The following is a 27,651-nucleotide window of genomic DNA, read 5'->3' on the forward strand; positions in this document are numbered from 1 at the left end:
TACAAATACTATAAAATTGGTTCAATGGGGTAAAAATTTTAATTAAAATATCTTGATATATTTAAAATAACAAAGGATACATTTAAGCCAAATTTTAACCCAGAGATTTTTTTTTTTTTTTTTTTTGTAACATATGCTTACACAGTAAGGTGCTAATAGAAGTTAGCCCTTAAGCCCTGGAAGTCCTAGGAATCATAGTCACACAGCAAATACAATTTCATTGTGAAAGTGAACTTTGGTAGAAGAAAAATCTATAGGGCACCTGAGGTAGTAGAGACTGGAATACACAGCAGTAGGCATTATGTACAACTCGAGTACCAAATAACATTAAGAATGCAAAAAATAATTACACAATACAATTTTCAGTCCAGCTTTGATCCAGAGAATAGAAGAATATTACATCACATTTGCATTGAAAAACAAAACAAAACAAAACAATGAAACACCACAAGGACCAGCAAGCTGAGGGGACTGCACACACACTCAGAGGTTTCGACGCGCGGTCTGAGTCTGACGCGTGGTGGGCAATGCGATCTGCAGAGTAATACTGACTCGCTGAGGTTCCTCGGTTCACGCAGCTCAGGCTGCTGTCAGACACGGGGCTGACCCGGCCAGTGGCCTCCAGTACACAAAATGGCAAGAGTGCACCCTTTAAAGCTTGCACACGGGACTCGGAACTGTGAGAATTCGAAAGTAGTCAAAAAAAAGAGAGAGAAAATAAAAAAGTCAAGTACAACACGTTTAGAGCTACCAAACTTCACATTTCGGTACTATTTTTTAACTCTTCAAATATTGCCAATCTTCCAAAACAAAGGAATGTAAAATTTTCACTAAGAAACACATTCACATTAAAAAAACTGCCTTTTAAAAATTATATGCAATGTATCCCTGTAAACTTGTTTTACTTCCAATCTGTGGTGTGCATTTAAAACGTCCTCTAGACAGCTTATTCGGTTTATCCTGAGCCTTTGAGAACCACCAATCCCACCGCCTCCCGCAAGGACTCCACAGGCTGTGAAGAGTTAAATCGTGACACCTCGGAAAGTTGCCCCAAGTACTTAGCCCTCGATGGGAAGACCCACAAAACAAGGGTGAGCTGCCATCTTCCTTCAGGACTCCGCGCGTCCGAATTCAACTGGGACGACACCATGAGCCAGCTGTGCAAACCCAGTGAACTGTATGTAAGTGAGATTCAGTCTCGCTTTTCTAGGGACACCTTTGCCACGTTCAGCGCAAACTTACAGTTTAAAACATCATTCTTCCCTGGCAGCTGAGTACCAGGCTGATTTCCCCTCCCCTGCCAGGGCCTGCGTGAGGGGGGAGCGGCACCCGGGCTGGGGGCACGGGGGGGTGTTCCACACCCAGCGGGACCCAGGCGGGAAGCTGCCCACCAGTGACACCTCCACGGCCCAGGGACTCAAACCGGTTTCAAGGTGCTCAGCCTCGCTGCCTACAGACAAGGGCTGCTTCCCACGGAACTGACACTGCAGGAGAACAGCAGCGACCCACTCCAGGAAGGTAGTAGTAACATCCAACTTTAAAAACAAAGAAAATTCTGTATTAAAAAAACCTCTTGCCACCGCAAGACGGTCAGTAAAGTCTAGTCCACACCTCGTTCTATTTTCTTCCGGTTTGGAAAGATCACCTTTCCCTGGATATTAAACAAAAATGGAGGTGAAAACAGAACCATGGTCTCCAAAAATGAAACGAGAGGCCGACAGTAAAATGCACAATGACCCACAACTGCCCAGGCTTGTATTTTTTTTTTTTTTTTTTTACCTTTTTAAAGGTCAACTGTGGGTCATAAAGAAGGTATGAGCTTTGCAGAGCACACTGACTTCCTGCTACTCAGGACACACGCTGGCCTCGAGGGCGCAGCACGGCCGGCCCAGGCCCTGCTCCCAGCCAAGGGAAGAAGAGCGGACGCGGGGAACAGACCGAGCCCGGCTGCAGCTGCTGGGAAAAGTGCTGCAGAGGGCCGGCCGGCCAGGAGGGACAGGACAGCCGGCCGCGCTCCCCCCGCCCCGGCCAGCGTCCCGCTGCTGCGCCCCAGCCGAAAGGCACATGCGGCTCCCGCCGCGGTGGGCCGCGCTGAGGTCCAGGCCATGATTTGTCTGTCACACTGAGACGAGGGCTCCAGGCCAGCAGATTGTCAACGGGGCGCCCACGGGGGTCCCCTTAGTGCGCATCCTTCTCCGCAGTTCACCTGCCACGTGGCTACCACGTTGTGCGGAACACCGGATGCTTCAGTAGCTCCCTCGACGGAGGTCTGTCCTGAGGTTGAAGCTCCAAACAGCGGAGGGCCACGTCCCGCAGCCCGGGGGACAGGTGTGAGGGGATGGACGGGGCGGTCGTCGCACTTGCAATCTGGGGACAAACACCTGGGTAAGCGCTTCACGTGGGACCCTGACAGAGTGCGGCACGCAGACCCCGCCCCCGCCCCCTGTGCTGGCACACAGGGAGCAGGGACAGACGGACAAAGGCATGCACGCACGCACCGGATGGATGCACGCACCTACGCAGGAGCCAGTGGACGGATGCTCTGCTAACAAGGACGCGAGGCGGAAACCCACCACTGGACGGAAGTTTCCTCTAAGAATCCTTCCAACTTTAGGGTTGTAGAATTTGGTCAATACACCCCGAAAAGAAGGACCAGCTCTGTTCCTCTGTCTCAGATGAACCAGGCTAAGTGCGTCCCAAGGTCGGAGAGGTGAAGGCTCATGGAGTGAGCTCCATCCCGCGGTCACTCCCCAAGGCGCTGTGACCCCACCGCCACCCCTGCAGTCCCCATGGCCCCCCTGCAGTCCCCACGGCCCCCCGCAGTCCTCACTGCGCCCCCATAGTCCCCAACGCCCCCCGCAGTCCCCAAGGCCACCCTGCAGTTCCCATGGTCGTAGCACAGAGCAGCCAGAGGGAGAGACTAAACCCTGCCTGGCTCCCCGTGCTGTGTCCTGGGGCCGAGCGAGCGCTGTAAGGTGAGCGCCTTCCACAGACCCTGCGCTCACCTGCTGTTCTCGTCACAGGCCCATGAGCAGGGGAGGCCTCACACCCATCTCATAGCCACCCACCACGACCACCACCACCACCACCGAGAAACAGGACAGACAGGAGCAGACACGTCCCCAGTCTCATGGCTACGGCAGGGTGGGGCCAGCGAGGAACCCTCCCCAGCAGCGGCTGCCTCACAGGCTGAAGTGGGAACCCCTGGACTCCCCTCTGGTGGAAATCCCCACAGTGGATTCCGTTGTCAGAAAGGAGAACAGGCAGGATTTGGAAACTGAGTTTAAAAAAATTTTTTTCAAATTGATTTTGGAGAGAAAGGAAGGGGGGTGGAGAGAGGAACATTGATTTGTTGTTCCACTTACTCATGTATTTATTTACTGGCTGCTTTTTGCATGTGACCAGGGACTGGGCCTGCAATCCTGGGGACTCAGGTCGCTGCTCTCGCCCCCTGAGCTACCTGGCCAGGGTGAGGGCGTGAGTTTTTAAAATATAGGAAATAGTACATTGGAGCTTAAATTTTTTTTTTTTATCCTCACCCGAGGATATTTTTCCATTTTTTGTTCAGATAGAGTGGGAGGGAGAGAGAGAAACATCGACGTGAAAGGGACACATTGAGTGGCTGCCACCCGCACGACCAACCAGGGCCGGGGACACACTGCAACCGAGGTACATGCCCTTAGCGGGAACCGAACCCGGGTCTCTCTGGACCGCAGGCCGATGCTCCAACCGCTGAGCCAAACCGGCCAGGGCTGTGCATTGGAGTTTAAAAGGGTGGATTATGTGTGTGTGAAGAGCTCAAGTTTTAAAACAGGAAAGTGTGACAGGGCTATTAATGTAGGTTTCCACCAGGAGCACAAATTCAGTGTGTGGCCATTCACTGTCCACAGCGACTTGACAAGGTAACTGCCGGGAGGAGTGAGGACCGACTGTCCACCCCGCCCACACGGACCACCGCCCGGGAGGCCGAAGGTGCACCACCTACCGTTTCTCAGGGCAGAGATGTTTCCTGAGGCTGACAGTTCAGGAGGACCCGCGCCTCTCTGCTTCCTGCCCATTTCAGCAGAAAAAGGCTTTCTCGCGCTATTACCTTGAATATCAGAGCGAGGTGGTTGGAGTGCTTCTCCGCATTCCAAGGTGGCTTGGCGCAGGCCATTTCGATGATGGCGCAGCCCACACTCCACACGTCACAGCTCCTCCCGTACTGCTGGCCCCGCAGGACCTGCAAGAGAGCGGGCCCCTCTGCTGTAGCAGGGCTCACGGAGCACGTCTCTCCGGAGCGACGGATTCTAGTGTTTCACTTCAGAGCAGAACAAAGGTACAAACAGATGGACCAGCAGATGTCTCACTGCATTAACACGCTTCACCTCCCATGTAGCACAAAACTATTTGGGAGACTGTGAGATTCTGGAGTCACAGAATTTTAAAGCTGCCCGCGTGCTTAATAAACTACGGGGCGAGAGGCCGGCGAGAGTCACCGTGAGTGGACGTGGGAGCTCTGAGCACGACAGCAGCGGCCGCTTCAGCATCCTCCACGGCCAGCGAGGTCTGCTTCTGTGTGCTCGGCGCTCCCGGGAGTAGAGAACAAGCTACAGAGCTTCCAGTGTGCGCTCGGGCTCACTTCAACACTCTCCGAAGTCACCCGGCAAGTCTCTGTTAGAAACAGCCTCTAAGCAACACTACGATAACCCAGCTCTTAAACTTGTGTTAAGACAAAGACAGAGAGGGAGAGACTAAGGGTCTGAAATTAAGGATACGATTAAAGCCTTGTTTTTAGGGCCACGGCAGGCACACACATTGCAAACGGATCGGGTGTAGTGCTGCAGACGGATCGGGTGTAGTGCTGCAGACGGATCGGGTATAGTGCTGCAGACGGATCGGGTATAGTGCTGCAGACGGATCGGGTATAGTGCTGCAGACGGATCCGGTATAGTGCTGCACACGGATCGGGTATAGTGCTGCACACGGATCCGGTATAGTGCTGCAGACGGATCGGGTATAGTGCTGCACACGGATCCGGTATAGTGCTGCACACGGATCGGGTATAGTGCTGCACACGGATCCGGTATAGTGCTGCAGACGGATCGGGTGTAGTGCTGCAGACGGATCCGGTATAGTGCTGCAGACGGATCGGGTATAGTGCTGCACACGGATCCGGTATAGTGCTGCAGACGGATCGGGTATAGTGCTGCACACGGATCGGGTATAGTGCTGCAGGCGGATCGGGTATAGTGCTGCAGACGGATCGGGTATAGTGCTGCAGACGGATCGGGTATAGTGCTGCAGACGGATCGGGTATAGTGCTGCAGACGGATCGGGTATAGTGCTGCAGACGGATCCGGTATAGTGCTGCACACGGATCCGGTATAGTGCTGCACACGGATCCGGTATAGTGCTGCACACGGATCCGGTATAGTGCTGCACACGGATCCGGTATAGTGCTGCAGACGGATCGGGTATAGTGCTGCACACGGATCGGGTATAGTGCTGCAGACGGATCGGGTATAGTGCTGCAGGCGGATCGGGTATAGTGCTGCACACGGATCCGGTATAGTGCTGCACACGGATCCGGTATAGTGCTGCACACGGATCCGGTATAGTGCTGCACACGGATCCGGTATAGTGCTGCACACGGATCCGGTATAGTGCTGCACACGGATCGGGTATAGTGCTGCACACGGATCGGGTATAGTGCTGCACACGGATCGGGTATAGTGCTGCACACGGATCGGGTATAGTGCTGCCACACATGACTCCCAGATAGTTCCTCCCTTCACACTAAAGGCCGCTTCTCACCTCAGGCGCCATAAATGCGATTGTCCCCAATAACTGTCCCTGAAACTCTCCTGCACCAGTTCCTTTGGACGCCAGCCTGGCTGCAGCCCCGAAGTCTGCAATTCTCAGTCTCTGGCCTGTGCTGTCAATCAGCAAGTTGGCACCTGTCAACAAAAACAGCAAGTGACCTTGTACGCTAAACACAGAAGGGTAGATTCCACACTCGGTAAAATACTGTCAGCGACACGGGCGACGACAAAGGGAAGACGTGGACCACATGCCAGAGGTCCCGAGATGTCACCCTCCCTCGGTTCCCCCGGCCACTGCTGCAGACACGCAGGTCCCCACGGGGTGAAAGGCCGAACCCACAGCCTCAGTGGGAACCTGACGCATCTGACGCTTGGGGGGTGAAGGCAGAGAGGCGGTGAAACGCCAAATAAAGTTTCGAACCTTCAAGAGGATGCTTCCCACTAAAAGTCTGTCTTCGAAGTTCAAATTTTAGTGCAGTTTATATTTTAAGACCAAGTTCTGTTGAAACGTACCGACCTAGGCCAATTCAAAGTACTGCAGTTTCATAATTACAGCTTAATAAGAAATTACTTGAAGACGTTACGTCAAATACTAGATAAAAATCATGCCAGAATATCAAAGTTGCTATTAATTAATTGACCTGCAAAAGACTGGAAAGGATTTTTCTGAAAAGTTCACAATATCGCAGTTATTCTCAGTAAAACCAGGATCGGGAACTGTCGGGAGGCAGAACGTGGTAAGACCAGGGCTGAACTGGAGACCTGGAATCTACACTGGGTTTGCCATCAACGGACAAGGAGGCTGCAGAAGAGCCACCGCCTCTGGGGGCGCGTGGTCAGGTCCCGTGACCCCGAAGGTTCCTTCACTTCTAGTGATTTGGGTTCCTCAGGGGAAACAATCCTCTAATTGATTTCACGTTAGAAACTACCAACAAAGGTCCAAGGTTTTAAATGGCGTTTGTTTTCTACTTATTGCTAGTAAACAATAATGAAGGAATTCCCACCTTTGACATCTCTGTGGATGATCTGGTTTTCATGGAGATACGAAAGGCCACGGAGTAACTGTTCAGTGTAGTTAACAACCACGGATTCCTTAAAGGCTCCATACTTACTGAGCAAATGAGCCACAGACCCCCCTACAAGACAAACAGAAAACGGTAAGAATCATCGTAAGCTTCAGCCAGGATCAGAATTACTGACCGCACTTGGCTCCCCGAGGCTGCACGTTATGAGCTCACTCCCATCCAAAATGCTCTCTGCATCTGCAGTGCAGCCATTTAGAAACAGATTCAATGAAATAATCTTGGAACCTATTAATTAGGAGACATTTCCATGAAACCCTCAGGAACCAGTTTTCTGGAAGGACGAGATTCCAGAGAGCTTTAAAAGTTGACAGATTCCGACGGCACTGTTTCTGAAATGTACAATTCACCTCTGTCTTGAAGACCAAGACACACAAAACCTTTCTTAGTCGCTGAAGCGAACACGCCGACAAGTTACTTAGCAGCAGGTAATGAGAACAGGAGGCGGAAGACCCAGAGCTGGGCCTGACATCGGACTGTGAGCTGTGATCTGGGGCAAGCCACAAACTCAGTGAGTCTCATTAAAAGTATTTATATTGTCAACCTAAACATATCAATCGACCCAAGTACAACCAACGTCAGAGAGCGTACTAGAGAACTGATCTGGGAGGCGCCTCGAGATGGCGGAGGTCAAGGTGGAGAGCCTGCCCCCATGGGCACACCAAAACGACAACTGAACACACAGCAACCTCTGCTAGAATGGCCCGAAGACTAGCTGAACAGACTTTCTACACTCGAGGACAGACAGAAGACACACCAAAACAGGCAGGAGGGCAGAGACGGGGTCTGGTTAGGACCCACATCCCACGTGTGCCGATTCACAAGTGGGCATGGTATCACGGCCGTGGTGGTCCTCCTGAGGGGAGTACACCCAGAGGACGAGCTCCCTCCATTACGGGAACACAGCCAGTTACCCGGAGGGTAAACCCCACCCACTGGCGTGCCCACAGCAGTCATGGCCTGACTGTAGCAGGAGGGTGCACTCGAACCACACGGGACGCCCTGAAGCACCTGGCTCTGGTGACAAACGACTGTGCCACCAGGCCCCACCAGACCCCTTCTACAGAAGACCACTCTGATAAGACGGGGAGACATCTACCTAATACACAGAGACAAACACAGAGAGACAGGCAAAATGAGGAGACAGAGGTGTATCTTCCAAATGGTTAAACAGCAAGACCCTAGAAAGAGAGTTAAATGAAACAGAGATAAGCAATCTACCAGATAATGAATTCAAAGCAATGGTTATAAAGATGCTCAATGAACTTGGGAGAAGAATGGATGAACCAATCAGAACTGAAATGAAATAAAAAATACACTGGAGGGAACCAACAGCAGATTAGATGGTACGGAAGAGTGCATCAGTGATCTGGATGAAAAGGTAATGGAAATCAATTGGAACAGCAAAAGGGAAAAAAATCTTAATAAGGATAGTTGAGGGACCTCTGGGACAACATCAAACATTCTAGCATTTGCAGAGCAGACACAGAAGGAGAACAGAGAAAGGGACAGAAAATCTATGTGAGGAATTAATGACTAAAAACTTCCCTAACCTGATAAAGAAAACAAACATTGCCCGGGTTTGGCTCAGTGGTTAGAGCATTGGCCTGCGGTCTGGAGAGACCTGGGTTCGGTTTCCGCTAAGGGCATGTCCCTCGGTTGCAGTTTGTCCCCAGCCCTGGTTGGGTCGTGCGGGTGGCGGCCACTCGATATGTACCTTTCACGTCAATGTTTCTCTCTCTCTCTCTCTTCCCCTCCCTCTCTTTCTCCCTCCTTCCCTCCCTCCGACTCTATCTGAACAAAAAATGGAAAAATGTCCTCGGGTGAGGATAAAAAAATAATAATAATCATAGGAGAAAACAAACATCTACATCCAGGAAGCGCAGAGTCCCAAACAAGATGAACCTAAGGAGACCCGTACTAAGACATATCATAATTAAAATGTCAAAAGTTGAAAAAGACAGAATCTTATAAGCAGCTAATTTTATACATGGGAACCCCCATAAGGCTATCAGCTAACTTTTCAGTATAAACTTTGCAGGACCGAGGGAATGACATGATATTATTTAAAATAATAAAAAGGGCCCTGGCCAGTTCTGCTCAGTGGTTAGAGTGTCAGCCCACGGACCAGAGAGTCCGGGGTTTGGTTCCCACCAAGGGCCAAGGACCAAGGACCAGAGAGTCCGGAGATTGTCCCCTGCTCCGGTTGGGGTCGTGCGGGTGGCAACCACTCGATGTGTCTCTCTCACATTGATATTTCTCTCTCTCTCTTCCCCCTTCTCTGCCTCTGAAGATAAATGCAAAAGTGTCCTCAGGTGAGGACATTATAAATAAATAAAATAAAGTAATGAAAAGGAAAACCAGGCAAGACTCAACCTGGCAAGGTTCTTCAGAACTGAAGGAGAGATAAAGAGCTTCTCAAATAAGCACAAGCGTAAAGCTGTTCATCACCACTGAACTGGCACTAAACGGAACACTAAAAGGGCTTCTTCAAGCTGAAAACAAAAGGCCAAACCAAAAATAAGAGAATACAGGAAAGAAGAAAGCTCTCTGGTAAAGGCGAACATTCAGTAAAAGTAGTAGATCAACCAATTGTAAGGCTAGTATGAAGGTTAAAAGACAAAAGTAGTAAAATTCTGGGCATCTACAATGATTAAGATACGCGTACATACAGATAAAGATGTAAAATGAGATGCCAACCACATAATACATGGGGGGAGTGAGCAAAAATATAGTGCCTTCATTTTTATTTTATTTTACTTTTTTTAATCCTCACCTGAGGACACTTGTCCATTGACTTTCAGATAGAGTGGGAGGGGAGAGAGAGAGAGAGAAACACTGATGTGAGAGAGTCACATTGATTGGTTGTCTCCTGCATGACGCCAGGGACAAACCACAACCGAGGTACGTGCCCTTGAGCAGAATCGAACCCGCGGCCTTTGGGTCTGCAGGCCACGCTCTGACCGCTGAGCCAGACTGGCCAGGGCAGAACGCGGGACTTTCAGAGTGCGCTCAGACGTGCGTGACCACCACACTTACATAGACTGCGATAGATACAGGCTGATATACATGAAGCGCGTGGCAATCACAAACCAAAAACCTGTAACACGCACAGAAAAGAAAAAAACATCTATACACAACACTGAAGAAAACCATCGATACACGAGAGAGCAAGGGGAAAGATCAGAAAACTACAAAACAACCAGCAACAATAAAATGGCAGTGAATACATGCCTGTCAATAATCACTTTACACGTAAATGGACTAAATGTGCAATGAAAGAGGCATAGGATGGCTGAATGGTAAGAGAACAAGACCCATCTACCCGCCTGCAAGAGGCTCACTTCAGACAAACGGACATGCAGACAAAGTGCAGGGCTGGAAAAAGATACTTCACGCAAGTGGGAATGAAAAAGCTGGAATAACAATACTTACATCAGACAAAACAGACTTTAAAACCGAGAAAGTAACAAGAGACGAAGAAGGACACTAGGTAGTGGGAACGGGGCCAATCCAAGAAGGGGACATACCAGTCGTAAACATCTACGTGCTCAACACAGGAGCACCACAATGTACGAAGCAATTATTAATGGACATAAAGGGAGCGACATGATACAAGAATGTTAGGGGACTTTAATAACCCACTCACATCAGTGGATACAGGGAAACAGTGGCCTTAAATGATACATGAGACCACATGGACTCCACTGATACATTTAAAGCACCTTATCCCAAAGCAGCAGAATATTCACTCTTTTCCAGTGCACACGGGAGATTTTCCAGGACAGACCCGACGTTAGGCTACACAACAAGTCTCAATAAATTGAAGACTGGAATCATATCAAGCATCGTCTCTGACCACAACAGTATGAAACTAGACATCAACAGTGAGAAGAAAACTGGAAAAAAACACGAACAGGTGGAGACTCAACTACCTGCTACTAAACACTCAACAGGTAACAAAAAATCCAGGAGGAAAGACAAAAATACCTTGAAACGTGATGAAAACAATCCCATTTACAACTGCATCAAAAAGAATAAAAGACCTAGGAATACATGTAACCAAGGAGGTAAAAGGCTGCACTGTGAGAACTGAAAAACATGGAGAAATGGAGAGGACACAGAGATGGGAGAGGACACCATGCTCCTGGATGGGAGGGGTCATATCATCAAAAGGTTCAGACTCCCCACAGCAATACACAGGCTCGATGCAATCCCTGTCCAAATACCAATGGCATTCTTCTCAGAACTAGAACAAGTAATTTAAAAATTTATATGGAACCACAAAAGACCCCAAATAGCCACAGTAATTTTGAGAAAGACGAACAAAGGTTTTTGGAGAAAGATGGCCCCTGATTTCAAATTATACTACAAAGCTATAATAATCAAAATGGTGTGTTACTGGCATAAAAACAGATACATAAGTCAATGGAACAGACCAGGAAGACCAAAAATTAACCCACATTTAGATGGTCAATTAACCTACAAGAAAGAAGACAGGAATATACAACAGGCAGAAGACAGTCTCAGCAATAAATGGTGTTAGGAAAACCAGACCACTTTCTTCTACCATACACAAATGTAAACTCAAAATGGATCAAATATTGAAATGTAAGACCTGAAACCATAAAATTTCCAGAAGAAAACAGGCATAAACTCTTTGACATCAATCTTAGCAATGTCTTTTTTTTTAATTTGTCTCCTCCGAAAAGAGCAACAAAAGGAAAATAAATAAATGGGACTACATAAAAAAAAAAAAAAAAAAGTCTGTGTACAGGGAAGACAGTAAAGGAAATGATCAACCAAACAAAAAGACAACTATGAAATGAGAAGATATTCACAAATGACATATCTGCTAAGGGGTTAATAAGATCCAAAATATATAAAGAACTCATACAACTCAACCCCCCCCACCCACACCCCATATAAATAAATAAAAAGAAAGAAAACCCAAACACCAAATATCCTACTAAAATATGGGCAGAGGCCTGGCTGGTGTGGCTCAGTGGTTGAGCGTCGACCCCGCACCAAAAGGTCACCAGTTCGATTCCCGGTCAGGACACATGCCCAGGTTGTGGGCTCATCCCCAGTGGGGTACATGCAGGAGGCAGCCAATCAATGTTCTCTCTCATCGATGTTTCTATCTCTCTCTCCCTCTCCCTTCCTCTCTTCTCTGGAGTCAATAAAGGAAAAATAAAAATGGACAGAGGACCTGAACAGACATTTTTTCAAAGAAGATATATAGATGGCCAAGAGACATATGAAAAGGTGCCCAACAATCTCTAACCATCAGGGAAATGCACATTAGACCCACAATGAGATACCACCTCCCACCTGTCAGAACGGCTATTTTCAAAAAGTCAACAGACAGCAAGTGCTGATGAAGATGTGGAGAAAAGGGAGCCCTGTGTGCTGCTGGTGGGAATGCAGACTGGTTCAGCCACCGTGGAAAACAGTGTGGAGGGCCCTCAAAATAAATAAATAAATAAATAAATAAATAAATAAATAAATAAATAAATAAGAAAAACTACATATGATCCAGCAATTCTACTCCTGGGTATTTATCTGAAAAAAAAAGAAGGAAAACACTAATTTGAAAGGATGCAACGCACCCCATGTTCACTGCGGTGTTATTTGCAATACCTAAGATAAGGTAACAACCTAGGTGTCCAGTGGTGATGAATGGATAAGATGTGGTACCTTCACATAATGGAATATTACTAAGTCATGAAAAATGAAAACTTGCCATTTGTGACGACGTGGATGGACATAACGGGTACTATCCTAAGTGAAGTAAGTCAGAGAAAGACAAATGCCGTATGATTTCACTTACATGTGGAATCTAAAGAACAAAACAGACTCAGATCCAGAGAACAGACTGATGGTTGTTAGAGGAAAGGGTGGGAGGGTGTGTGGAGAAGGTGAAGGGGAGTAAGAGGACAAACTTGCAGTTACAGAACAAGTCAGTCACGGGATGTAACATACAGGGCAGGAACAACACTCAGCCATATCGCAGTAACTGCATGGTGCCTGGACTTGGTGTGGTGATCACATCGTAAGGTATGTAAACACCTAATCACTACGCTGTACACCTGTACACATGATGTATGTCAACCGTACTTTTATGAAAAAGAACAGATGTGTAGCCCTGGCCGGTTTGGCTCAGTGGTTAGAGTGTTGGCCCAAGGACCAAAGGGTCTTGTGTTTGACTCCCAGTCAAGGGCATGTACCCGGGTTGCAGGTTTAATCCCGGGCCCAGGTAGGAGCTGTGTGGGAGGCAACCAATCGATGTTTCTCTCTCTCTCTCTCTCTCTCCACTCCCCGCCTCTACTCTTTCTAAAAAAATCAGCGGAAAAGTATCCTTTGAATCGACAACAAAAAAAGAACAGATTTGTAAACAGATATACACTCTTCAAATACAAAAGGTCTAAGAAGTTAAACCAAGCACTTGTCTACTTATTATACCCCAAGTCACTTATTTTACTGTGCACACTGCACAACACAAAACAAAACGCGGTCTCTTTGTCGAAGCAGACGACAGGGCTCACCTGGATGCTTCAGTGTTAGCTGACCTGTACTAAAGTTTTCAAGTTATATCTTAATTCTAGTTTTCTATTGTCACGTTAAATCATCTCTTAAACCTGTCCAATTAACGAAGGCCATCTGGAACAACACGGATCTTGTACCTTGCAGGTTTAGCCAAAGTATCCCTACGAACCTGTGCTACACAATCATTTCAAAAGAAGCACCGACAAAGTTTAAGAGGCAGCGGTAACGAAAGCTGCACTGTGTTTAAATGACAGACGACACGCGTCCTGCCAGGGCACTGAGCCACGTCAGGAGGACGCGCTTCAGAAAGTCACACTGTTCCACGAAAGGCAGTGTCCACGGAACCTTCTGAAGGCCGAGCCCAGCGAGTTCCGTGGCGCGGCCTGTGCAGCCCACCTGCCATCCACTCGATGAACAGGTTGTAGTTGCTCTTCTCGCACGTGGCCCCCAGCATCCGGATGATGTTGGGGTGGTTCAGGTGGCTCATCATCCTGATCTCCTCCCGCAGCGCCTCCACCACCTCTTCCTGCTCGGACGACGTGTTTCTGACGTACGTCACCTGTTCAACAGACACGTTCGAAAGTTCTCAAGCCGGTGAGTTGCTGGTGACAGTTTCACTAACATTCTGATCTGAGGACAAGTCCAAATTAGCTCAGACTCACAGCAGACGGCATTTACGCCCACGGGTGCCGTGTGGGTACTTTACAGAATACCCGGACTCTTTCCGGTAATAAGAATCTAGCTTTAGAAGCAGGAAAACGACAAAAAATAAAAAGTAAAAATAAATAAAATAAAATAAAATAAAATAGGGACATAACCAATCCTTCAGAACTGCCCAAAGATTAAATAAAAAAGCAAGAAAAGCCCAGTCCTGAGATAAGAACCAATATGATTTTAAAATGAAAACTCTTTTCTTATCTTTACAAACATGCTCATCACGGAAGGTAAGCCCAGACGCCCCAGGAGGCCCTCGGCCCTGCCCTGCTGACAGGGGGACCCCACCGCTCCCCTCAGTGTGAAAAGCACAATAGCCAATGGGCCGCCGGAGGCCACAGAGGCCGCGTCTCACAACCATCGCCCCAGCTGCTGACGACCCACAGCGTTCGGCAGCCTCCGCTCTGAACCCCGAGAACTGAAGCGCCCACACAGGGGCGCAGGCTCTGCTGTCATTCCCGCACGGTCACTGTCCCACCCGATCCCTTGTCCCCACCGCTCACCTGCTTCACAGCCATGAGGGTCCCGGTGCCCACGTCCTGAGCCTGGTAACAGGAAGAGAAGGCCCCCAGGCCTATCTGCTGGCCCTTCAGCCAGTCCGCGTCCTCGCGGTACGGCAGCTTTGCTTTGGTGTGTCCTGGCAGGGTCTCCGGGGTCTGCAAGCGAACGGAAGCGGCTCTTTACTGCCAGTTGTAAGAGACGTTGTGGAGTCAGCCTGTTCGGTCTGCTCCCCAAGCCACCGAGAAACGGGGCTTCTGAAAGGAGGGTGTTGGTGGCCGACGTCAAGGCCACAGGTGGTCACCACGAACAGCGTCCACCCCAGAAACGCCTCCGCAACAGGCAAGGAGTGTTTCTGTTCCTTTTTCTTATTTTTTTTAAATTTACTTTTTCCTTATTGATTTTCAAGAGAGGAAGGGAGAGGGGGAGAGAGACAGAGACATCGCTGAGACAGAACAACTGGCCGCCTCCTGCACGCCCCCCACTGGGGATCCGGCCCACAACCTGGGCACGTGCCCTGACTGGGAACTGAACCAGTGAGCTACGGGTGCAGGGTCGACGCTCAGCCACTGAGCCACACCAGCCGGGCAGGAGTGTCTCTGTTCAGATAACGATACGACACCGTGTCACTGTGCAAACCTGCTTCTAGCGGTGAGCTCACGTCTGAATGACGTTTCCTTCGGGGGACCAGGGACTCGGGGGCCTCCCGCAGGCCCGTACTTACATCCTGCTGGATGATGATGATGTCCTCTCCGTTGTCCACCTGCAGCTGAGGCACCGTGGGGAGGGCGTCCTGAGACGCGGACATCGCCATGGCGATGGCTAGCGCTTCCTCCTCCTCGGCCTCCATCTTCTGCTTGCACTGCTGGTTGTGACTCACGTCGTCCTTGTAGGCGGTGTCGGCCTCGTCCTTCTCGGGAGACAGGACGGCGACTTCCGACTTGAAGGTGACGGTGGAGTCGCTCGAGGGAATGGAGGCTTCCAGAAGGTCCTCGATGCTGGAGCTGAGCTCGCTGTTGGTGTCCAGTCTGCACTTGTCCTCGATGGGGGTGAACACGGTCTCGTCGCTCGGGATCACGGCGCCGCCGCCGCCGCCGCCGCCGCCGCCCTCGGAAGGCCCGCTCAGGTCGAGCGTCAGGCTGTCCTTGGAGGCGTCCCCCTGTCTGCCGGCACCGCCCGGGGCGGGCCGCGACGGCGTGGGCCGGTGGATGTGACCGGAGGGCAGGGGTCTGGACTGAGTGAAGACGGGGGACAGCGTATCGGAGTCTTTGCTTTTGGAACCGTTCGTCTGGAACTGCAGGGAGAACTTGCGCTGTGTCTGGGGAGATGCAGATGGTGCTTTGCAGGGGACGAATCCCTGAGACCGGAGTTTGGAGACATCGCCGGCGGCGCCAGCCGGGGCGGACGGAGACGGGGTCGGCGAGGCTGGGAACACGAGCTGGGAATGATGGGACAGAGGAGACGAGTTCAAACACTGGCTGTGGGGTCTGCCTTTTGTCTGAACCATCGGCTTTGGTCGCTCCGTCGTCGCTGAGCCGGGGAGCCCTACGGAAGCGCTGGCCAGCCTGTCGGAGATGTCCTCGGAGCTGACGCTCAGCCTGCTGGCCCGCAGCCCTCTGCCAGCTTTCTCCAAGGGGTCCGCGCCCGGGGGGGCGCTGCTCTCCGCGGGGGCTGGGGAGCTCCTGGGGACAGACACCTGCGCAAAGCCGTCAGGCTGACCGTCCGAAGGGTCCTCCGTGCCCTGGATGGCCTCGGCGATGTCCGCCTCCTCCGCGAGGGCCACCAGCCGGCGGCGCATCCGGGCGAAGTGCGTGGAGCTGGACACGCTCAGCATGTCCACCAGCTTCGCGAACACGTGCGGCGCGGCGGTGACCATCCTGGCGGAGCTCAGGTAGATCCTGCGGGAGAGCTTGCCGACCATGCAGTGAGCGTTGTCGATGGACCTCAGCGCGAAGCTCAGCAGGGACAGCAGCTTCTTATACCTGCGAGGACGACACGCCGCCATCACGAGGGGCCCGCAGAGCACGCGCAGACACAGACGGATGACTTGTCGCTGGCCCATCCCAAAAAGAAATAATCAGGGTGTCTGAGCGTCTAAGTAACCAGCTCAGCCCTCAGGTCTGTCAGTCCGTCAGGTATCAGTGACCTACGTACACGCTGTCGTTTCTGAGTCCCCCGCGTATCTGGAACAGGTTCTTGGGCTGGGGCGGGAGGGGCGGCCGGCGGGGTGGGGTGGTGGCGGCTGGCCGAGGAGGGGGTGGCCGGCGGCAGGGGGGTGGGCCGGGGCGGGAGGGGTGGCCGGCGGTGGAGGTACCTGACTTCCAGGGGCTCAGCGTGTGGAGTGTCGCTGCCGAGCAGGTGGGGGTAGAACTCGGCGGGGAACTCCAGCAGCAGCCTGTCGATGAGGCTCAGGCGGCCCAGGAGCTCCTGCCAGTTGCTGGAGTCCGTCTGGCTGCCGAGGACGCAGCTTACGACGTAGTCCACACCCCCGATGCCGATGGGCCCTGCAGAGAGGGGAGCGAAAACCAGTAGCTGGAACCAGCGACAGCAGCCTGAGACAAGGCCGACCAGAGCCGCGGGTCCCGCCAGGGCAAGGCCTTCCCTAACCCACGTTCTGCTCCTTTTCTCTTTTTTAGAGTGTGAGGGAGGGAGAGAGAGAGAGAAACATGGATGTGAAAGGGACACATCAAGTGGCTGCCACCCACACGACCCAACCAGGGCCGGGGACAAACCGCAACTGAGGTACGTGCCCTTAGCGGGAACTGAACCCGGGTCTCTCTGGACCGCAGGCCGATGCTCCAACCGCTGAGCCAAACCGGCCAGGGCCCCACGTTCTATTTCTAACCAACACAAGAATTACTTCGAAATCCGCCCGGTCGGGGGTTATGAGGTCAGACAGCCTAAGGACATGATAGGACAGGTCAGCGAGAAGCAAGTCATTACCGGCTTTCAGGATCTCTCGGCCGACGGCCAGCTCCCCGGCCTGGCCCCTGCAGAGCTCCAACAGCGTCGAGATGGACAGCTGGCTGGTGCGGCTGCGAGGGAAGGGAGCAGCGTCAGGCCGGGTCTGGGGGAGCGGGGCGGGGCGCCCCAGGAAGGGGGCGTTCCCAGGCGTGTCATCGACAAGGTCGCCATGAATGAGGACACCCACTACTGGTCCAACTTCACAAGTTTGACCCCGTCCTCTGCCACGCGTGGGACCTCCCTCCTGGCTCTTAGACAGCTAGCAACCCTCCAACCCGAAGACCCAGAGGGCTGCTCTCATGATCTCGTCTCGTCAGAAGAAAGCAGGAGACTCGGACAGCTTGGTTCCCGAGTTCCCTGAGGATCTCTTGGAGGGAGCTCACGGCCTTCCCACCCCAGACGCCACGTCACGTTCTCTTCTGCAGCATCTCTGATGACCTTCATTCAGGTGGCCAGGTACACAGCCTAACTTTAAAGTTTTCGGAAGGCCACAAAAACACTGTAGTCCTCAGAACAATACCTATTCTTGTGTTGAAAAATAACATGATTTTTCCACGCACGTCACAAACTGTTCGCTTGCCCAGTTCTCCCCGAGCCACGGGAAAACCTGCAGCACTTCCTTCGGCTGGGAGGAGAGCCGACTTGGTGAGCTCTGCCCTTCTGAGCCCCTGGCCAGACGGGAGCCTGGGGCGGGGGAGGCGGACCCGAGCTCCGGGACATCAGTGATGAACCACCGAGGCCTGTTGGCCGCCCCCACTCACTCCGCTGCCCTCAGGCCCTGAGCGGGGTCGTCCCTCCCAGGTGGGGGGGGGGAGGGGGTGACGAGAACAGGGTCTGATGGAAGCACAGCTGGTGCTGTGCTCACATGACCACACCTCGGGCCTCTGCCTCCAGTCAGGGTCATTCTTGCTCCTTGTTGACGGTTAAGGACAATGCAAGGATGCAGGGATTTTTGGGGACACTGCTGTTACTGGACATAAACTCTCATAATTAAAGTTCCATTACCCAGAAAGTAACGAGAAGGGTTTTTGTGGGGGGAGGGTTCATGAAAACAAGGCCGAACTGCGGCACAGCTCTGGGAGGCCGGGACCCCCGTTCTGGCCCTGGAGGTCTCACGGACCACGGGCTCTCCGGCCCGGCCGCCAGCACAAGCCCGCCTGGCGCGCGCACCGGCAGGGCCTACCTGTTGGCGTCTGCGCACTTGACCAGGATGGTGTCCACGACCGGCCGGAGCAGCCTCTGCAGCTTGATTCGTTCCGCCAGGCTGTGGCAGGGGGTGTACACCAGCATGGCCCGCAGCGTTTTCTGTGGGAGCAGACGGCAGGCGGCGTGACTGCGGGGACGGGCCGGGGACGGGGACGGGGAGCGCACTGCGACAGTGAGACGGCGTCACATCCGAAGGATGGTGGCCACGCGCAGAAGACACTCCCCGACACGGTAAACACACGGACGGCGCAGAAAGACACTCTCTGAACTGCTTCTGCAGTTTCCTGAAGTCTGAACTGATTTCAAAAGGAAAAGTCCAAACATTTGTTTTAAAGCGAGAAGGGGCTGGAGCCAGCCCGAGGGAGCTCCCCACGGCCAACGCAGGAGTAACCGGCCAACCGATGGACGAAGGCCCTGGGGGCGGACAGTGTCGGGATGGTCACTGGAGATGTCTCCACGTGAACTTCACAGTACACGACAGTATGTCCTAATGCGGTTTCTTTCTTTCTTTTTTTTTTTTTATCCTCACCCGAGGATATTTTTCCATTTTTTGTTCAGGTAGAGCGGGAGGGAGAGAGAGGAATAGAGAGAGAGAAACATCGACGTGAAGGGACACATCGAGTGGCTGCCACCCGCACGACCAACCAGGGCCGGGGACAAACTGCAACGGAGGTACGTGCCCTTAGCGGGAACCGAACCCGGGTCTCTCCGGACCGCAGGTCGACGCTCTCACTGCTGAGCCAAACCGGCCAGGGCATCTAATGCGAAGTTTCTGAGTCTGACTGCGCTGTGGTTTTTCAGGAGACAGTATTTCTTCTGGAGACACAGTCCCAGCTGGAGGGGGGGAGAAGCGAGAGGAAGGATTCCCGGGCTGGGGCCGCCTCCGCGCCCCGTGCTGGACCCACGGACCCACGGACCCACGGACCCACGGATCTCTGGGCGGGCAGAACGGGGCGGGTCCCGGGTCCCTGTACTCCGGCGCCCGTGACTACTTGGGACGCCACCCGACCCCATGCAGGACCAACCACCGGTCGGTGTACCGAGGAGCCAAGGGGTCTGAAGGTCTGTGCTGGCAACAGCAGGAAAAGGTCTAACGCTGGGCCAAGCACACGGGTCTTCGCCTACAGAACGTGGGTCTCTACACTGCTCAGTGTGCGCTGGGCTTTCCAGATGCGACAGGAAGACAGGCCGCGGTGACAAGCTGGGAGCAGCGCACCGCCCGAGGGCACAGACCTCGAAGTCTGTCCGCTTAGGGGAGGATCCGGACAGACCCCCTAACCTCGTGTGCTGACCAGTGTCAGGTGAACACAAACTCCTTCCCCGGGGAGCTTCCATCGCCCGGCCCCGGCCCCTGCCCCTGCCCCTGCCCGAGCCCAGCCCTCAGCCCGAGCTATCCAGGCGGCACTTCAAGGAGCGACGGTGTCAGCAGGTTTCAGTTTCTCACACGGTGCTGCTCAGTGTGCCCAGAGGCTTCTATTCAAACTCAGGGGTACATTTCCGTTCCTTTATGGTGAGAGCTGAAGTCTCAGACTCCCACTGCGAGCAAACAGGAGACCCGGGATTGAATCGAGGTCTCTGGCTGTGACCACGCAGCCCGATCACCCAGGCCGGTCAGCCCAGGGCCCCAGGTGGGATGGATGATGGATTCTGAGTGAGTCACTCCATGCTGACCCCACAGGCCTGTCCGTAACCAGACGGCTCCGAGAAGACACCGGCGTGGCGGCTCGGGGGTGAGGGGACCGAGTGAGGGGAAGTGACTTCGAAACCACAGCAGAGGAGCTGGTCTGAGGCAGTGCTTCCGAACTGGGGCGTCTGCGACCCGCGGGGAGCGGGGGGGTACAACGGGGACCCAGGGGCAGAGGCCGAGGAGCTGCCGAACACGGGCGGCGATGCACAGGAGGGTCCCTGCCTCACGCAGCAACCGTGCGGCCCAGTGGTGCTGAGGCTGAGAACCCCTCTCAACCCCGCTCTCCACTCTGAATGGGAAAGTCAAACGAGCCCCCGCAAGGACACCGCCTCCTCTCCTTCCGCCCCACTCGTGAAGGACAGCTCCTAAGGGTTACGCAGTGACGAGCTGCACCCTGGATCCCTCCTGTGGACACTCCTGAATCTCCACACGGTTCATCGAACTTCCGCCCTCCTTAAGGTCTACTGACATCAAGTTTAAAAAACATCGAAGTAACGGACCACGTGCCACCACCCCACAGAGCACCGGCGACGTGGCCCTGTGTAGGGTAAGGACACGTAAGGGTGTGGCCGGCCACACAGGTCCTCCCGCGGAGAACAGAACCGTGTACGAGGACTCGGACAGACTAACTTAAGAGCCAAGTGAAGAGGTTAAATGGGAAATGGCGATTTCCCGGGATTATGGAATAAAAAGAGAATCTGCATTTTCCAGAATTACGCCAGGTGAAGCTTCCCTGGATCTCCCCCAAGCACACACCAGCCACCCACCCACGAGCGGCGGCGACGGGCTGACGCTACTTACTAAAGCAGCAACGTACACTTTGTAGACAGGGTCGGCACAGACCATGGACAGGACGCTGCAGCAGGCCCCCACCACGTCCCCGGGCGCGCCGGCGGCCGGGCTGCTCCGGCCCCCGCTGCCAACCCCGGAGCTCTCCCCGTGCGCCAGCAGCAGGGCCCCGCTGACGTCGTGGGACAGGCGCCGCAGGGCCATCTCCCGGACGGTCCAGTTTCTGGAGAACAAGCAGCCGACCAGCTCCGTCCCAAACACCTGCAACCAAGCACAGCGAGCTCAGCGTGGAGAAGACGGACGCGCCTGACGTATCCTGAACTAGTAGGGGTTCTCGTTACCGAGGAGAACTGGGCACTTTTGAAAAAAAGTATTTTTTCTTTATTGATTTTAGAGAGAGAGGAAGGGGGAGGGAAAGAGAGAGAAACGTGGATGAGAGAGAACACTGACTGGCCGCCTCCTGCACGTCCCCCCTGGGGATCGGGCACGTGCCCTGACCAGGAATCGAACCGGCGACCTCTTGGCGCAGGGGTGGACGCTCAACCACTGAGCCACCCCGGCCGGGCAATTGTGACATATTTATACGTGTGTTTGCTAAAAGTGATAAAGAGAGCCCTGGCCGGTTTGGCTCAGCAGTTAGAGCATCAGCCTATGGTCCAGAGAGACCCTGGTTCAGTTCCTACTACGGGCATGTACCTCGGTTGCAGCCACTCGATGTGTCCCTTTCATATCGCTGTTTCTCTCTCTCTCTTCCTCTCTCTCCCTCCTACTCTACCTGAACAAAAATGGAAAAATGCCCTCGGGTGAGGATTAAAAAAAAAAAAAAGTGATAACAGGAATAAATACATCAACTAGAAAAGTAGTGAAGTTACTCTCTGACCAGCACTGCCAAAGAGCATACCACCATCTAAGTCTTAATTCTGTCTCACATGACAGTCCTCACGAGACACTGGGGATGCACAGCCCAGTCCGACCGAGCGCTGAACAAGCCAAGACCTCCGCCTGGGAGGCGGGTGCCCAGTGTCTCATGCTCAGGAAGGGCAGGAGAGAGCCCAGGGAAAGGCCATCCGTGACCCAGATCGAAGACCTGAGATACATTTATTGTTTGCAAACGTCATTAGATTCATAACAGGTTGCTAACACGCTGAGAACAGAGGATTCGGAAGCTGCAGGATACAATGAGTTACTCTGTTTACAAGTCTGAGTGTGAAACAGAATGAACAGATAATAAAAAATACTTCACTCTCCTTTGTCTACTGCAGACATTGTCTGGTTTGAAGTAGATCTAAATATGTTTTTATTGGTGTTTAGAGAGGGGGGAGGGAGAGGGAGAGAGAAACATCGGTCAGCTGCCTCCCTGCACTCCCCACCTCTGGAACCAAGGCCGAGACCCAGGCGTGTGCCCTGATCAGGAATTGAGCCTGGTGCACAGGACAACGCTCAACCCACTAAGCCACACCCGCGGGGCTGAGTTCTATTTAAAACATAATGGACGAAGCAACTAAAATTCCAATTTACTGAGGCTAAAAAGCACTAATCGGAAGAGAAGGTAAAGACACCGGGAACTGTCCTTCCCCACAAAGTGACTGAGAGGCACCGGCTCATTCAGGCGGCGATGAGCCCCCGACAGCCAGAGGCTCCGGCAAGGAGGCCGTGTCTCTGGCCCAAGAGGAACAAGTGACAGTCTCAGCGGGACGGCATTCTACACCGAGTCGTTGCCGAAGCTGCCAGCGTGTGCCCCTGGGTAACTGTTTGCGTCTGTTAGTTCAGAAAGGGGAGGTTCTGAAGTCTAAGCTCTGAAATAAGCCACGCAGCTAACAGCCGAGGGGGAACCAGGCGTTGCGAGGGGGGTCGCGACGGGACAAGCACACGGAGAACGAGAAGTACCTGAGTCCAGGGCTCAGCCAGGTCCTTATAGGCTGGCGGGATCTGCTGAGCACCGTAGTGGGTGAGGCTGAAGCTGCCCTCCGGGGCCCTGCGCTGCAGTCCAGCCAGAGGCGGCTGCTGGGGGGCCTGCTGCTGGGCCCGCAGGGATGACGGGGAGTCCACCGGGCTCGACAGGTCGTGACTAAGTGAAAAATCAACACAGTTTGCTAAAAAGAATGGACGGATTTAAATAACGCTCGAGAACGGCTCAGTTTTTACCTAACAAGGCCAAGTCAGCCATGGAAACTCACCTGTGGAAATCGTGGGACCTCCACTTAGACCTGCACAGAGGGCACATCAGGGGCTCTCTGTTCCTTCTGCATTCTTCGGCCCCTGGGGAGAGACGCGGAGCACGGTCACGCCGAGCGCAGACTAGCACACGGAAGGGACCCGGGACAGACGGGCACTGGCCCGGGAGCAGGTGCAGCGGTTAGAACCCGATGGCCACGCCCGCGGCCAGCGCTCTTTACTGGTCTGTTAAAACACGGGGGCTTTGCCTGCTGCATTTCCGATCTGCCGCTCAGCTGGGCGGCGTCCCAAACCTCCTGGCCCCGCCCGCCTGCCGACCTCAACCGTGTTCTGGCCCGGGAGCTCCCTGCGTCTGTCGTGCCAGCTCCGTCTCTGCTGACAGCTCATCTCATACCAGGTCCCACCCTCCAGTCTGCTGAAAACCCCACAGGGCCCCCACGGGGGAGCAAATGCAGGGTCAGGGTTGTTCGTATGACATGACAAGAATTCGTGAACAGTGATACGAGAACAAACTGTCTCGTTCTCACAACTGTACCCCGACTTCTGCCCCACCTGTCTAGTCTTCCCTTCCCTCACCAACCTCCTCAAAAGCCACGTTGAAATCCTGAATAATACCCAGTGACCCTTGAACAACACAGGGGTTTGGGGTGCTGATGCCCCCCCACTGCGCATACCTTCTGACCCCCAAACACTGAACTACCGGGCACTACTGCTGGCCAAGCCTGGCAGCCCCCACAGTTGGTCGGTGAGCAGAGCACGTGGCGTGGGACCCCCTGTCCTTGCAGCCCGGGAGCTAGGGAGGGGAGACACCCCGGGCGGGCGGCCGGGCACCTACAGATGGACATGCAGTGGTGGTGCAGCTTGTTCCGGCAGCCGTCCTCGCACACCGTCAGGCTCTCCTCGTCCAGCATGCCCAGCAGGCAGATGGGGCACATCTGCTCCTCCTCGTCCTTGATGCTGCAACAGCGGAGACCACGGGTGAGCACGGAGCGGGCCGGTCCCTGCACGAGCTCGTGGCTGCAGAACACAGCCCGAGGGACGTGGCGCGACTGGACCTCAGAGTCACCCCCTCCTCGCTACGACTGGGCCTCAATGTGGGAACTGCAGTTTTAGGGTGAAGGGTCCCCAATTCCGCTCTTGCACCTTCTGAACAAGCAAGCTGCTGAGAGGTGTGACTGTGCCCACACCCCCCGTGGTGTGCGGAGCGGGGGGCACCTCGGAGCTCAGCCGGTCCGCACCCCCTGTGGGAAGGCCCCTCTCACACCCTCGCTGGGTGTGTACACTGTCCGGCTGCCCTGAAGACAAGTCCCATCTGTAACGGACACGACCTCTCGTTTGGACTCAGCAGTGTGCCATCAGGGATAGAGAGATGGCAGAGACACACGTCTGAGGATGGGCACTGCAGGACTATTTTCATGATGAAAAAAGCGAACCAAATGAACACCAAAGGGTTAAAAAATGACATACTCAGACAGAACGATGTCTTTATAACAAATCAGAGATCCATAAACAGCGACAAAGATGCCCAGGTGCACCCCGTGGTGACGGCAGGCAGCACCCCAGAACTCAGACTCGGACAGTGATCCCCTCGGGCAGAACTGCCACTTTGTTGTATGAGTCTGAGTTATATCGTGTGTGTGTGTGTGTGTGTGTGTGGAGATTCCTAATATAGAAGGTACTTTTAAAAGTCGTTAAGCCCAGCCAGTGTGTCTTGGTGGCTGAGCGTCGACCCTGCACTGAGAGGTCACTGGTTTGACTCCCGGGCAGGGCACAGGCCCAGGTTGTGGGCTGGATCCCCGGCGGGGGGCGTGCAGGAGGCGGCCAATCTATGTTCTCTCTTATCAATGTTTCTCTCTCTCTCTCCCTCTCCTTTCCTCTCTAAAACCAATAAAGAAAAAAAAATTAAAAGAAAAATACTTACAACTCAACATAAAATGAGCAAAGAAGATAAAAAGATAAATGAAGCCTGGCCAGTGTGGCTCAGTGGACTGAGAGTCGTCCCGTGGACCGAGAGGTCCCAGCTCGATTCCTGGTCGGGGCACAGGCCCGGGTTTAGGCCTCGCTCCCCAGTAGGGGGCGTGCAGGAGGCAGCCCATCAGTGTTTCTCTCTCTCCCTTCCTCTCTCTCTAAAATATCAACAAAAACATATATGTTTTTTAAAAAGGCAATTGAAATAAAAATACCAACGAACATGAGAAAAGTACCAAGTGCATATTAAAATTGTGATGCCCTGTGTCTTTTTTTTAATGATCCGATAGACAGAAGTTCCTGAGGCTGGAAACACCCGGCCCGACCAGGACACGGGACCACAGGCTCTCGAGGCTGCTGGTGGGGAAACACCGATCATGCGAGGAATTCGCTGTTCTTCTCAGAACACTGACTCTGCACACCCAGGGCCCGTCGAACGTGCAGCCCGGACTGCGGAGGGGTTTGTTTCTACTCTGCACATTTTTGTTGGAACCTTCACAATGTCTGGACGACACGCGCTGTAGCCTGACACCCAGGCACCCTCCTCAACACCGCAGTTCCCAGGACGGCATGTCCATGTGTGAGAGAGTGTGTGTGCACACGTGTATGTACACACACACACACACACACACACTCTCTCTCTCTCTCTCAATACGACCTTCAGTCATTTTTACCCTTGATTTTAACTCAAAGGCCAAGATACAATCATTAGATCACTTTGGAGCAACTTAACAAGGGACGCGAACAAGCAGCCCTGAAATCAGAAAGCTGGGGGGGGGGGGGCAGGCACCCACCTGTTCTCGGAGCTGGACGCCGACGTGCTGGGCGACGCGAGCGTGTGGGGGTTCGACATGCGGGACACGAACTTCTGGATGGTGCTTCGAGACGGCGCTTTGATCCGCGAGCTGCGCCTGCTGTGGTATTTCTGGAACAGGCTCTCCACCTGAGGTTGGAACAGACGGGACCGTGAGACGGCGCCGCCCCCGTGCGCGCGGTCCCAGAGGCGGAGAATGTGTCCTCTGATCGAGGCTCCACGAAGCCGACTAACGAGCTTCAGAACCAGACACGGAGCCGAGGAGGGCGCGGCTGCCACGGCCCGTGGGCGCTGCCCGTGCTCCGGCCAGGAGGCAAACCGATCCGAGAACTGTTATCCCCCGAACCTTCCAAACGACCTCTGGTACAGGGCGAGCTCAGACAGCGCGCAGAACCACACCTCGGAAAGCAATCGAGCGCCCTCCTCCGCACGCGCCAGCCTCACCTCGAAGTTCTTCAGCGTCTTCCTCCACAGCACGGGGTCCGAGGGCTGCAGCTGAAACACCCGCAGCATGACGAACAGCAGGTGGGTGCAGAAGGCCCCCCGCCCGCAGCTGCAGTTCTGGAGCGTGGAGAACAGCTCTGGTTACGTGCTGCACGGGAGTCCCTGCCGACCACCCCCGTTTCTATGAATTTACGTGCGGGAAAGGTCTGCAGCCATCTGCGCAAAGTAACCTCTCAGTTTTGGTGGATTTATTAAATAGATCGAATTTGTATTCTAGAGTATATTAAGTCACAGTAGAAAAACTGTATAACTAGATTTAAAATATTTATGAGCCCAGAATGTGTTTTAAAGCCACTCTGACGCACTCATCTGACGGCACGTGGTGAAAGCCCTCGCGGACACGAACCTGGGGCCCGATGAACACCCGGTACTTGTTGTCGGGGCTGTCCCCTCCGATCAGGAAGGAGTTGGGGCCGATCTGCTGCAGGAGGTACAGCCGGGCACGCATCACCTTGTTCACGCGGCGGCTGGTCTCCTCGGGGCTGTACGGGGAGAAGCCGTCGGGGGACGGGGCTCTTCGAGGTGGCGTGGTCCTCCCGCTCTGAAACTTCACGACATTGGTCTTTATTAGGAAAACTGCTTACTCCTCGAAAGGAAACAATGCCCCGAACAAGGCCGTATCAGACAGCCGCGTGGCATTATGTTCTCAAAGAGCACTCGGCAGTCAACATTAACGGGACAAACGTATCTGCAGATGCTTCTGTCTGCCGCTCATCACCAGTGAACTTCTCCGTCTGCCAGCCCGTAACTACGGTACATCTTTGGCCAAGACAAAACCACGTGTGACACTATATGAGTATTTGAGTAAAAGTACTATGGAAACCAAAACAAAAAGCATAGGAACTTCACCCCACAAGCTGGTACAAGGACATCTTCCCACCGCCCCTACTCACCCCG

At 53.4% G+C, this 27,651-nt stretch overlaps 1 protein-coding gene across 2 annotated transcripts in view; it reads right to left on the reverse strand.

The window, feature by feature from the left end:
* Positions 1-1,758: 1,758 nt before the first annotated feature.
* The window catches only part of MAP3K1 (mitogen-activated protein kinase kinase kinase 1), a 69,329-nt gene continuing 43,436 nt past the window's right edge, over positions 1,759-27,651 (reverse strand). For both annotated transcript variants that reach the window (XM_036280256.1, XM_036280257.1), the window contains exons 4-20: positions 27,101-27,301; positions 26,695-26,811; positions 26,231-26,379; positions 24,304-24,425; positions 23,471-23,552; positions 23,181-23,361; positions 21,306-21,554; positions 18,795-18,916; positions 17,591-17,682; positions 16,962-17,151; positions 15,372-16,629; positions 14,653-14,805; positions 13,832-13,994; positions 6,809-6,940; positions 5,797-5,939; positions 4,091-4,222; positions 1,759-2,367 (exon numbers count right to left, since the gene is read on the reverse strand). In XM_036280256.1, coding sequence (XP_036136149.1) covers positions 2,218-2,367; positions 4,091-4,222; positions 5,797-5,939; positions 6,809-6,940; positions 13,832-13,994; positions 14,653-14,805; positions 15,372-16,629; positions 16,962-17,151; positions 17,591-17,682; positions 18,795-18,916; positions 21,306-21,554; positions 23,181-23,361; positions 23,471-23,552; positions 24,304-24,425; positions 26,231-26,379; positions 26,695-26,811; positions 27,101-27,301 — 3,636 coding nt within the window. In that variant the 3' untranslated portion in view covers positions 1,759-2,217. The remainder of the gene's footprint in view (positions 2,368-4,090; positions 4,223-5,796; positions 5,940-6,808; positions 6,941-13,831; positions 13,995-14,652; positions 14,806-15,371; positions 16,630-16,961; positions 17,152-17,590; positions 17,683-18,794; positions 18,917-21,305; positions 21,555-23,180; positions 23,362-23,470; positions 23,553-24,303; positions 24,426-26,230; positions 26,380-26,694; positions 26,812-27,100; positions 27,302-27,651) is intronic.

This window comes from Molossus molossus, unplaced genomic scaffold (assembly GCF_014108415.1).
Source record: "Molossus molossus isolate mMolMol1 unplaced genomic scaffold, mMolMol1.p scaffold_m16_p_3, whole genome shotgun sequence".
NCBI classification, from domain to species: Eukaryota; Metazoa; Chordata; class Mammalia; order Chiroptera; family Molossidae; genus Molossus; species Molossus molossus.